Source organism: Medicago sativa, chromosome 4, assembly GCF_051527215.1.
Source record: "Medicago sativa cultivar Bolivia chromosome 4, Bolivia_mono, whole genome shotgun sequence".
NCBI lineage: Eukaryota > Viridiplantae > Streptophyta > Magnoliopsida > Fabales > Fabaceae > Medicago > Medicago sativa.
This window is the reverse complement of record NC_140752.1, coordinates 28,165,427-28,178,323: the sequence shown is the minus strand read 5'-3', so window position 1 is coordinate 28,178,323 and position 12,897 is coordinate 28,165,427. Positions and strand designations below refer to the sequence as shown.

Below are 12,897 nucleotides of genomic sequence, written 5' to 3'. Positions count from 1 at the left end.
AGGAAACAATCTCTTTGTTTCAAGTCCTTGCAAAAACAAGAAAACTTGCCTCTATTATGGAAGTTTGTTTTCGAAATAGTAATATTTCGCCAATAGACATTAGATGGGTGTCCTGGCATCCAACAAGAGAGGATTGTTTTGTTCTAAACGTGGATGGTAGCTGCCTTGGTGACGATAGAGCTGGAGCTGGTGGTTTAATTAGAAAAGGGGATGGCAGTTGGGTAACTGGGTTCAGCGGTTTTCTGGGTATTGCCAATAATACTTATGCGGAACTTATGGCATTGTTTTTTGGTCTGAAGCTTGCTGATAATATGGGTTGCAATCAAGTTTGTTGCTATTCAGACTCGAAAACTATTATTGATATTGTTTCTAAGCCGGTTAACAAGTACCATTGTTATGCTTCTGTCATTGCTTGTGTTCAGGATTTATTGAGAATGGATTGGGAGGTGCAGTTAAGCCACTCTCTCAGAGAAGGGAATGCTTGTGCAGATTTTTTTGGCTAAATTGGGTGCTGCCAACGATGACAAGTTCAAGATTTGGGACTCTCCTCCAGAAGACTTGAATTCCTTTCTTTTAAGTGACTCCTTGAGGGTTCTTTATCCTCGGGGCTAAGCTTCTTTTTCCTTTCTTTTTCTTTTTTAAGCATATGTACCAAAAAAAAAAACTCACATCTAACAACTATGCTAACATCTTGATCATTTTAGGCATTCATCAAAGCATATTAGTTTGAAAGCATAAAAGCATAGATCATTAAAGCATATTAGTTTGAAGGCATTCATCAAATATTAATATGGGTTTTTCTAACCTATCCTATGCAAGATTCAGGCCTGACCTTGGGGAGTGCAAAGTGCTCAACCAAGTCGGACCTCCAAAACATATGAGCCTAAAAAAAATTAAGACTAAGATTCACCCCCACTTAAATTAAAAAAAAATGTTACTTCTTTTGAAAAATAAAATATAATTACCGTCAATGTTATATGATTATATCAATGTAAATAAATAAAATGTACTATATCAGTATAATAACGAGAATACAAAAATAATAGGGTTTGTCAAAAAAAAAAATCCAAAAATAATAGGGTGAAATATCTTTTTAGTGGTACCCCCTTTGTTTCAAAATGAGTGGGGTTTTAGAAAAAAAAATTGTTTTAAACCGAATGTTATTTTTAGTTTCCAATGCAATAACAACTTTTTCTTTTCAATTGTACCCTTCAATTAATACTATATAGAATACTTGCAAAGTATTATTTTTTTCATTAATGAAAAACAAACCAATAGTTGATTATGATAATTTGGTAAAATAACATCTCTCTTTCTTTTAAATAATACTCCCTCCGTTTTATAATACTTGTCCATTTTGGAGAATAATTTTGTTTCACTTTACTTGTCATTTTCAAGTTTCAATGCAACATTAATTATTGGTTTATCAATAATACCCCACTACACCATTTGTTGTCTCTGGCAACACTTTTTTAGGCAACATGTAATAATTGTTGCCTAAAAGTCGCTATGGCAACGTTTTCTGACTGTTGCCAGAAATTTTTTTGCAACCTTTGGAAAACGTCCCCTAGAATACTTTTGGGGACGTTTTTGGAGTGTTACTCTGCTATCTTTTTGGCAACGATTGTTAATTGTCCCCTAAAATACTTCTGAAGACAGTTTTGGAGTGTTACTTTGTTATCCCTTTGACAATGATTGTTAATTGTCCTCTTAGATACTTCTGAGGACATTTTTAATGTATGTTTGTAGATTTGAGTTTTTTTTATGAGTTTTATGGATTTTTGACAAATATTTTTTTAGATTTTGATTTATTTGATGAAAACTGATAACGATGTTGATATTTTATAATAAAAATGATTAAATCAGAAGAAGAAAAAAATAACGGAAGTGTATTTATCAAGAATTATGTAATTTTGTCTAAAATGTATAATGCAAAGAATATATATATATATATATATATATATATATATATATATATATACACACACATATATATACATATATATATATATATACATATATATATATATATATATATATATATATATATATGTATGTAAAGAAAATAACTTGTTTTGTCTCTTTTGGACTGACTTTATCTATTTACAAAATTACCCTCAACTTTTAATACAAATAACATATATAACAAATGTATAAGAGTAAATTAAATGTTAAAAGACGGATATACCTATACTTACTTTTTTATTATCTCAATTATACCCTTAAACAAGTTTTTTTTATAGTATTGGTTAAACAAGTTTTTCTATAATAAAGATTGTTGTCGGTGTCATTTAAAAATAATAATATTTTAGATATATATTTTTTTTGTTATATTGTTGGTGTCATTGAAATAGACAATCATAGTTAGTTTGCTTATTATAATTTAAAAGCAACAAAAATGTATAATTTTTAGTTTTAATCAAAATCAAAATAGACAATCATTACTTTTTTTTAACGACATCAACGATATATCTTTTTTATTTTTGAGGTGGCTGTGGTTCGAACCCCAGACCTTACATATTTTATGCATTGAGCCTACCAACTGATCTAAACTCACGAGGACATCAACGATATATCTCGTATAATATAATTTTTTACAAGATCAAATATAATAAAAACTTCATCCTTTTTAATAACACCATAAGTATTACATAAATATCGAAAATTTTATTTAATAATATAATTGAAATAATGAAAAAGTCAGTCCAAAATTTCCTATTCTCTTTTTTTTTAAGGCCTTTTCTCTTTATATATACCAGTGTTCAGATAGGAAATCCAAGCATGTATGTCCGCTCTTTATATTGCGCTCAAGCGTGTAAATTATAAACAATATTTTTTATCAAATTATTTAGGTTTTGATTAGAATTATACGTATAGTTTTGATTAAAATTATACATAAGATATTTGTGATTACAAATGGTAACAACATCCTTATCTTTTTTAATTACACCAAAAATATAATAATATAACATAAAATTTTATCTTTTTTCAATGACAAAAAATATGTGTAAAAAAATGACATAAAAATGTAGAATTATTATAGAAAATTTATTTAAAGGTGTACTTGAAATAATAAATAATATATTGTTATAGATAATGTTGTTCCTATTTTAATGAGATTTAACTATTTTATTAATTGAAAATTTAAGTAATTAAAAATTTATATCAAATATTGTGGGTAATTTACAAGCAAAATTTCTATAAAATATCATTGATATAATAGAGATTCTCTTTATATATAATATAAATATAAATATAAATATAAATAAAAACCCCTAAAAAAATATAAATAATATTGTTTCTATTATTGTGAGATATTTCTATTTTATTAGGATTAAATTTTAAAAAAATTCAAAATAATAATATTTTTCCTATTATAGTGAGATATTCCTATTTTAATGGGCACTACAAAAAAACCGCATTATAGCATTAAAAAAATTTAGCAACAGAAACTAAAAAAAAAAAAAAAATATTGTTCCTATTTTAGTTCTGAAGCTAAAAGATCTTACTAATCTTTTTTTTTCAATTTTTTCTATCTTCTTTTTTTACAAAATTTCTGAAACTAAAATTTATTTTCAAAATACCCATTTTAGTTTTAGATTATTTTTTATTTAAAACTTTCCTTTTTAATTCTTTTGACTTAGAGATATTTTATTAAGTGATAGTATAATTATTTTCCATTTTTTGTGATTTTATTCTTTTGTCATTTTAACAAACTCTTCCCAATCATGTTTTATTTTTCTTTTCTTTCCTAAGGACATAACACAGAACACGCGTTCTGCATCCTCTTCCTACGTACAAACCCACCACCGGCCACCATCTTCCCGGCATCGCCCCAGCCACCGTGCTCACAGATCGGAAAAAGTAACACCATTTTCTTTATCCCTTCGATGAGAGCTTTTCAATGGTTCAATAATTTTCACGAAAGGAGAAATTTTTCCGTCAACCCTTTTTCTTCCTCCGTCATGGTAAGCTTGTTTTTCCGGTAACTATGAGTCATTTTTCCTTCTTCGTTCATGTTTCTTCTTTCTTGCACTGAGATTTTTCTTTCCTCCTATTGTTTTTCCCTTTTCTAGCACTTCCATCAACAACCAATGTGCCGGAACAGCAACATCACTGTCATGTGCTCTCTTCTTCAAGGTAAATATCTATTCTTTTAGCATCATCTTGATTTCCTTTCATACTATTGTTATTTAATTTCATAACCTTGTTCATTTTGTACACTTACAACAAAAAGCCCCAATTTTTATTGAACCATAATTTTCTCTTATTTTCCAAATCCGAATTCAACATTAATTAATGTTAATTTTTATCATAGAAATTGTTTCAATGATTCCGCTTCTGGTTTTGAGTTTAAGTCTTAAGCCTATATTTTGGAGAAGACTCTAATTTATTCTTTCATGTTCAAATCCAAAAATCACTTGTTATTGACATAAATTGAGTTGTATTAAACTCACATCTAACCTTTCCTTGTAACCTGTTACGTGTTGCTGTTGTTGCGCAAATTGTGTTGTGTCCTAATTCAGTAATGGAGTAATCAAAGGGACCGAGATCGAGAGAATCAAGAGCCTAAGATTGGTTGATTGATTTCGATGATCAACAATTGAATTGAGTAATGAAGCAATTGAAGATACTAAGATTGAGTTTATTGATAGTGTTCTTTTCACTTCTCGTGAGTATAATTACTCTCGCATGTACCATTTTATTTTGGTTGGTTCCATTTTTTCCCATGAAAATTTGTGTTGGTGTTGATGGATTTATGTGGTCTTGGTTTTTTTCACTACATATATATTTTCCTTCTTATATGTCTCAATTGTGAATTTCAAATCTAGAGAGTTTCATATTGCTTGTAATTGTTATATATTTGGTTTTGAGGACACCCTTTTTTGTAGCTTTTATCATTTGAGTATTCCTTGAGAAGCTTTTTTCAAATATTGTTGTCTTTGTTGAAGTACCTTCATTTGAGATTATTGGCTAGATATCAACGAAGACATTAAATTTTTAAATAAAATTCTAAATAATATTATTTTTCTCCTTTCTCTTATATTGGCTATTATTTTTCCAATGTATTTTTAAACTAAATGATTTCTATTTTGTGTTTAAAATCTTGATCTTGGGTACTTTGAAGTTACTGATGGTTGAGAAAAAGTTTGAGAGTATTAATACTATTATTCGAGGATTTAGTTGATATCTAGTTATTTGACAACTTGTAAGTTTCCTTGTAGTAAATATTGGTAGCTACTATGTGGTTAATTTGATGCTGTTGAAGATACTATTGTTGATGAATTTGACTTAAGTATCAATAAGATTTGAATCCCAAACTAGTGTTAGAGATTTAATTATGTAAGGATAAGAATAATTTGAGTATTTGATGGATTAGTTGTTGAGTAATGTTGCTGCTATCTTCTTTTGTGTTTAATTTGTAAGTTATTGTTGATGAAGGTTGTGAGGTTATACTTGACATCAAATAAGGTAAATTAGGATTGGGGTAAATGTTTTGTTTAGGCATGTTGTCTCGAAGTTGTTTGTAGTTACTAAAAGGTTGTAGAATATTAGCAAACTTATTAAAAAGTTTATTTAGTGTAGAGTTGATTCATTTAAGAGATTGTGGAATTATTCTAGTGTTGTTATAATAACTATTTTATGACGTTGATGTTGTAGGAAATTACTCTTGTTAAAGAGGTTTTCTTGTTTACGAAATACTTTGGGTGTGTTTTATTAATTGTCTTGGTTTTTATTTGTATTATGTATAACTCTTAATGGCTTTCTAATTGTCCATTGAATTGGTTTTATCTCTGACTGATTTAATTTTGTTTTACTCTTTTTTGCTTTAAGGTATCAATGAAGATGATGAAAAAGACGATGTAGATGATGAATTTCAAGAGGACAACATAGATGATGCTGATATTTAAAACATGTACTTTGCTAGGCTTGTACTTGGTATCAAATAATGTTAGACATTTTTTTTATTAGTATGTGTTAACTCATGTATCAAGAATGAATGTTTGCGCAAGTTTATTGTAACACAACTTTTGTGAATGTGTTTAAATTCAATTTTGTATAAATTATAATTGATTTTATAAAAAAAAATTCGAAAAATTTCTCCTATTAGCCTTTCCTTCTATTTTACTTTTTTTTTTACTATTTCACTCTAAGGCTACAATTTATAATCGTAGCTGGGTATGGCAACAGTTAAAGATTGTTGCCTCAAATGACATAAAAAAGCGTCCCCTTTTCCATAGGTTTAGGCGACGTTTTCAGAAACTGTGCCCACAGAGCATGAAAAAACGTCCCCTTAGACAATAGGCGACGCTCGAACAGGAGACGCCTGAAGAACGTCCCCTATTCTTTTGGCTACGATTTTCGCAGTTTTGGCTACGATTTTTAACTGTTGCTGAAGAGGATAAATGGTCTAGTGTCTTCAAAGCTAAACTTTATTGTCACTCTCATATACTTCCAAATTTTTCTTATTCATATACTATTTTCTTATATTTTTATCTTGAAAATTTCACATTATACTTCTATTCACTTTCTTTTTTGGGTAAAAATGCCATAAAATGTTCAAATGCACAAAAAGTTGGAAGAGGAAGAACTATTGGCTTAAATGTCGCAAAAAAGAAAAAGAAGATCGCTACTGAAAAATTGCATGTTGTTATTCCGACAGATAAAATGGTAGTGTTTGGATCTTGATATAGCTGCTAATTTTGTGACTGAAATCTCTATTGTTGTCCTAAAAAATGCACTTTTTAATGTCAAGAAATGGAGAAAAATTCCACAAGAGGTCGAAGACAAGATAGTATCAAAAGTTTTCGTAAATCATAATTATGTGCTTTTTTATTGTATTTGATTGCTTCTACAGAGTACTTACTATAGTTTTCATTTTAATTGTTGAGTGCAGGATACTTTTGATATGGATAATACAAAGCATAATAGAGATGTTATTATTGATACTGCTAAAAGACTATATCGAAATCATAGATGTAGATTTCATAAACACTTTAGCCAATACAAGCCAAATGAGATAGCTCTGGAACATAAACCAAACGATTTAAAACAAGATTGGAAGTACTTAGAAGATTATTTTTCAAGTCCCGAATTCAAGGTATGTTTGTATTAGATTTACTATAAATATAGTTTATTTAATTTTAAACGTAAACATCTACTGTATTTCTACTTGTGTTATTTACAGGAAACTAGTAAAAGGAACAAATCAAATAAGTCTAAACAAGTTATTAATCATAGATGTGGGAGGAAGTCATTTCAAGCTATAAGCTATGATGCGGTAAAATAAAAAATATCAAATCTCTCTTTTTTTGGTATATTTCTCATTGACTTGATAACTTATATGTAATTATATTTTCTGATGATAAAAATTTGCTTTTAGAGAGATCTTGAAAGTGAAAAGTAGCCCAACTTTAAGGATTTATGGAGAATGACTCACACAAACAACAGTTGGGAATGGATAAATGATGCTTCTAAGGAAGTTCACGTATGACATCTTTTTTTTATTTGTTAAACATATATAATTGTGGTGAATTTTTTATTCTAGTTTTAATTTATAATTTACATTTTTAAATAGATGAGGGTTGAAGAAGCTTCTTCAGATTACTTAGAAGCTGGATTTGGGGACACTGATAAAGATGTGATTAGACATATTGCCTGTAAATCACTTGTAGGAGAGCTATTGGGAATTGTCGTGGCTTAGGAGCTGGAATTAAACCACTAAAGGGAAAGTCTGTTACATGTTTGCATGAACAATTAGAAAAGGAGTGTGAAAAATGACAAGATATAGAAATGAAGTTAAAAGAAGTAGAGACTCAACTCGAATAAGAGCGAAACATGAGGAAAGAAATGACGGCAAAATTTGAAGAGGGTCAAAGGCAACTCGGAGAAAAGATTTTTTTTGCTAGGCAAAGAAGTAGGGCTGGTATCAAAAGGAGACAGAAGCATCCCAACTAGGTTGGCACCCGACTGTCACCTCCATCGTATACCTCCTACTCTATAAATATTATTAAAAAAGGAGAAAATAATATGTACAAGAGGGGGGACTAGGTCAAAACCCTCAAAAGAAAAAACAGAAATAACTAAGGAAACCGATAATTCGGCAAACCCATCCGGTCAGTGAAGAAGTCTGCCGACATGGACTGAGGTAAAGAATCTAACCAAACAGTACCCATAATGGAATGCCCAAAATCTGCTAATTTATCCGCACGACAATTTCCTTCGCGGTAAACATGAGAGCAAAGAGTACGAATATCCCTTTGAAAACAGTTATGCCAACGGTTCCGAAGACGAAAAGGAATGATGTCAGCATTCTTCAAAGCCTGGACAGTTGAGGTAGAATCACACTCAATCCAAAAAGAATACCATGAATGGGAGGCAGCATACTCCATGGCTATAAGGATGCTTGTCAATTCGGCCTCAAAAACAGAAACCTCAGCGAGATTACTAGCAAAAGCACCCATGAACGTACCTCTATGATCACGAAAAATACCACCACACTGTTATACCCTAATTTTGGACCTAAAAATACTAGCTCCATTCTTCTTTTCTTGCATTTCAAGTCATTTGAATTGTCTCTGATCGATTACATCTTTCTCTGCATTTTATTTCAATATTACTTGCAAAATTCACGTAAAAGGGTATTTTAGTCATTTCCTGTGTCCAAGCTCATTTTAGTCCTTTAAAACTGCTTGAGTCTTTTCCATTGTTTGAATAAGTTTTTATTTCAATTCCATGTCAAAATCCATTTTAAAAATTGCATTTGAAGTCATTTTGAGTCAGTTTAGCCCCTAGGGGCATTTTAATCTTTTTCATATGTTAAAGCTCTGTTTAATTTCTAAAAAATTGTCTCTGAGTCTTTTCAATTGGTTTGAATAAAATCCTGCCTTGATTCTCTGTTAAAAACCACTTTTAAATTGCATCTGAGTCATTTTTTAGTCGTTTTAGTCCCTAGGGGCATTTTGGTCATTTCACACGAAATTTCGACAGAGAGAGGTTACTTTAAAGTACCTCATTTAAGTAATTGGTTTGTTTTAGTCCATTTGGTGTTTTTTATTGGTTTCACTTTACGTTGTTTTCAAATTAAACTTTTTTTTACCAATTTTATTTCTTATTACATTTTAGTCCTTTTATTTTTTGCACTTTAGTCCTTTTATTTTTGGTCAATTGCGTTTCAGTCCTTTTAAAGTCCTTTATTGTTTTTGCAGTTTGGTCCTTTATTTGTTATATTTTGCAGAAGAGTCCCAAAGTCTTAAAAAAATTGCAGATTGGTCCCAAGAGTTTGTTACAAAGTTCAAGCATACGTGGCAGCAAGCTATTGGTCCAAAAGGCCATGTGTCAGCCTATAAAAGGCCACCTCACTGAGCAAGTCAGGGTCAGTCCCATTCACAACGCAACAACTCAACAAAATTGTGGGCCACATCACCAAAAACACTTTTCTTTCTCTCTTTCCAGAATCATCCAAGATCAAACCCAACGAATTCAAAGAAAAGAAGATGAACCTTCAAGAACATTCATCCCCTTTCTAAACCCTAACCGTTTTCCAGCAACACAATCCAACACAAATTCGTACCAAAATTCATCATCGAACACACAGTTCAACAACAAATTCCACAAAAAACGAATCAAACAGCTTCAATTTCTCAATTGATTGAGAATCATTTCGATTCTCAGATATCTTCAACGAAGATTCATCATCGAATCATTGTCCTCTCCCTGCAATTCAAACCCTAAGGTGATCACAGGAAGAAGACAGTGAGAGAAGAAAAGAAGAAAGATCGAAAAGATTCGAAGCAGAGAAGAAGAAAAGGAGTTCACCGGTTCGTTTTTCAGTTCACAACAACAAGGAATCTACCAGACACATCAGGAAGGATTCACGAAGAATACAAAAATAATAGGGTTTGTCAAAAAAAAATCCAAAAATAATAGGGTGAAATATCTTTTTAGTGGTACCCCCTTTGTTTCAAAATGAGTGGGGTTTTAGAAAAAAAAATTGTTTTAAACTGAATGTTATTTTTAGTTTCCAATGCAATAACAACTTTTTCTTTTCAATTGTACCCTTCAATTAATACTATATAGAATACTTGCAAAGTATTATTTTTTTCATTAATGAAAAACAAACCAATAGTTGATTATGATAATTTGGTAAAATAACATCTCTCTTTCTTTTAAATAATACTCCCTCCGTTTTATAATACTTGTCCATTTTGGAGAATAATTTTGTTTCACTTTACTTGTCATTTTCAAGTTTCAATGCAACATTAATTATTGGTTTATCAATAATACCCTTACCTATTTATTGTAGAGAGAAAAATAATAGAATGAAATAATAAATGAGTAACGGTGTTATAGAAAAAACACAAATAATTTCATAAAAAATGACAACATTTATTTGATTCTTTTGTATGTGTAATTTCTTCAAAATGGACAAGTATTGTGAAACGGAGGGAGTACATTTTTTAATATGTGTAAAAAACTTAAACAACATTCATTTTGAAACGGAGAGAGTACATTTATTGAACTTTAATCTATACAATATTGCATAGGTTAGAAAAACCCTATTAATTTAACACAATTATAGAATAAAATTTATTTTATTGACGTATTCTCATTAATTTCATTTGACCAGGGTATCTTTTGGGAGGACGGTGATGATGTATTAATTTTTATTTCTTTGACTGTGATAATGTTGTATCAATGATACACTCTTCGGTCACTATTATAAGAAAAGAAAAAAAAACGATATTTTAGATTCATTCAATTAATGATGTATATGATTTTTGTTATAGACAACATACATCATTCAATGAATGAATCTAAATTATTGTTTTTACTTATAAAAGTGACTAGAGGGTGTATAGTTTATGAGAAATGATATTTTGACAACCACTTTTTGACAACTTTTGGACAACTTTCTTTCTCATACTCACATGATGTTGTTATCCTCTCTCTTCCTTTTTCTCTCTCTATTGTTTTTGACCAATAAGAAGTGAGAAAAACAAGGTTGTCAACAAAGTTGTCATCAAATGGATGTCAAAATATCATTACTCATAGTTTATATTTTCTTTGACTATTATAATGATGTATTAATGATGCTTCTTTGTATAATTTTTTTCTTTTTGACCATGGCGATGATGTATTAATGATGTTTTTTCATCTAGTCAATATGATATTTAAGGATATGTATTGTGTATTCCCCCTACGATCAATCTTCAAGTATTTTATCCTTGGGAGAATAATTAGTTATCAAGTGAGAGCACAACTCCACAGGGTACATTTGAAATTAGTTTTCATTTGTACTTTTATGTTTAAATTTGGAATCAGAGGCTATTAGGCTTCCATTGAAGCACAGTTCAATTGAAGAAGAAGCTATGCAGCGGCAATATCAACCTGATTTAGTGTCACAACAGGTCCTCCCCGACGAACTTATCATAGAAATCATGACATGGCTCCCAGTGAAACCTCTTATGCAATTCAAGTGTGTTAACAAGTTTTTCAAAACCCGCATCTCCAATCCTGACTTTGTTCAAATGCATCTCAATAAATCCTCACGAAATCCACACCTTGCACTAATGTGGAAACATGACTTTCCCTCCACAACCCTTGAACAATTCAGCGTCATAACATTCCCCATTTCTCTTTTACTCCAAAACATGTATACCCGCCTTCACTTTCCCAGACCCAAATTTGATTCACCACGAAGGCTTGCACGAGATGAGGCTACTACCCTTCGCTGCAATCCTTACTACCAATTGGACGAGAATTACCATACATGGTGGGTCGTTGGTTCATGCAATGGATTGTTGTGCTTGATTGATGTTCAATGCTCTCGACATAATGATTGGCCTCGTGAGTATTATTGGCTCTATCTTTGGAACCCAGCTACAAGAACTAAGTCTAGAAGAAATTCAATCACTTTCCCTAGTAATTTTAAGTTCTCTTTTGGCTATGATATTTCAAGCAAAACTTATAAGGTGGTAGCGTTTCGTGTGGATTTGGATAAAGAGCATGGTAATGCAACAAGTGTGGTGAAAGTTTTCAACTTTGCGGTAAATTCATGGGGAAACATTCAATGTTTCCCCGTGCTTCCACTTTACTGGTTTAAGCGTGAAAAGAACAATGGTGTCTATTTGAGTGGTACAATTAACTGGTTGGCCCTTCGCAATTATTTCTATTCTGATTATGAAATTGGTAATGTTAGCAGTATAACTGTTGAGCAATATGTGATTGTTTCGCTTGATCTCTCAACTGAGTCATACACTGAATTATTGCTTCCTCGGGGTTTTGATGAGGTGTCTCGTGTTCAGCCAACGCTTGTTGTTTTGCTTAACTGTCTTTGTTTTTGTCATGATTTTAAGGGAAGCCATCTTGTTTTATGGAAAATGACAGATTTTGGAGTTCAAGAGTCTTGGATTCAGTTGTTTAAAATTAGTTATGAGAATTTCCATTCAAGCGAATATTTATTGAACTTTGAAACGATGGAGTTCTTGCCATTGTACCTTTCTAAGAATGCTGATACATTGATATTTGCAAATGATGAAAACGACGCAGCATTTATCTATAATTGCAGAGACAATAGAGGTGAGCAAATTAGAATCACTAATAAAATATGGTGGTTGTGGGCCAAGGATTACGTTGAAAGTTTGGTTCCAACTCGATGAAAGTGAGTTTCTCTTCCTCATATTACTTTTTAATTAGAATTTATCTTACTTCATGTATCAGTATGTTGCCTACTTAATTTACATCCTTGTCAGTTTAAAATGTTAGATTCTGTGAATATCTTGTTTGATGGCTTAGATATTTAGTTGCTAGATTGAATAATTTATGTCACTTCATCTTTCCGTATTTCTATTTTGAAGAACTTTGCAATGCATGCAGATTGAAGAATATTTTTTT

At 30.8% G+C, this 12,897-nt stretch overlaps 1 protein-coding gene, 1 long non-coding RNA gene and 1 pseudogene across 2 annotated transcripts; all 3 read left to right on the top strand.

Moving 5' to 3' along the window:
* The first annotated feature begins 3,718 nt into the window (after window positions 1-3,718).
* On the top strand, window positions 3,719-6,108 carry LOC146927485 (uncharacterized). The gene is made up of 4 exons (XR_015008198.1): window positions 3,719-3,968; window positions 4,077-4,140; window positions 4,527-4,672; window positions 5,836-6,108. It is a non-coding gene; the product is annotated as an uncharacterized LOC146927485 (long non-coding RNA).
* Window positions 6,109-6,654: 546 nt separating this feature from the next.
* LOC146927484 (uncharacterized) lies at window positions 6,655-7,976 on the top strand (annotated as a pseudogene).
* A 3,361-nt stretch (window positions 7,977-11,337) lies between these two features.
* LOC146927483 (F-box/kelch-repeat protein At3g23880-like) lies at window positions 11,338-12,662 on the top strand. Its single transcript, XM_085708159.1, has one exon. The coding sequence runs from the start codon at window positions 11,373-11,375 to the stop codon at window positions 12,660-12,662; it is 1,290 nt and encodes a 429-aa protein (XP_085564285.1). The 5' UTR covers window positions 11,338-11,372.
* Window positions 12,663-12,897: the final 235 nt, after the last annotated feature.

Coding starts and splice junctions, on each gene's coding strand:
- LOC146927483 (XM_085708159.1), top strand. CDS start 11,373: ATGCAGCGGCAATATCAACCTGATTTAGTGTCACAACAGGTCCTCCCC.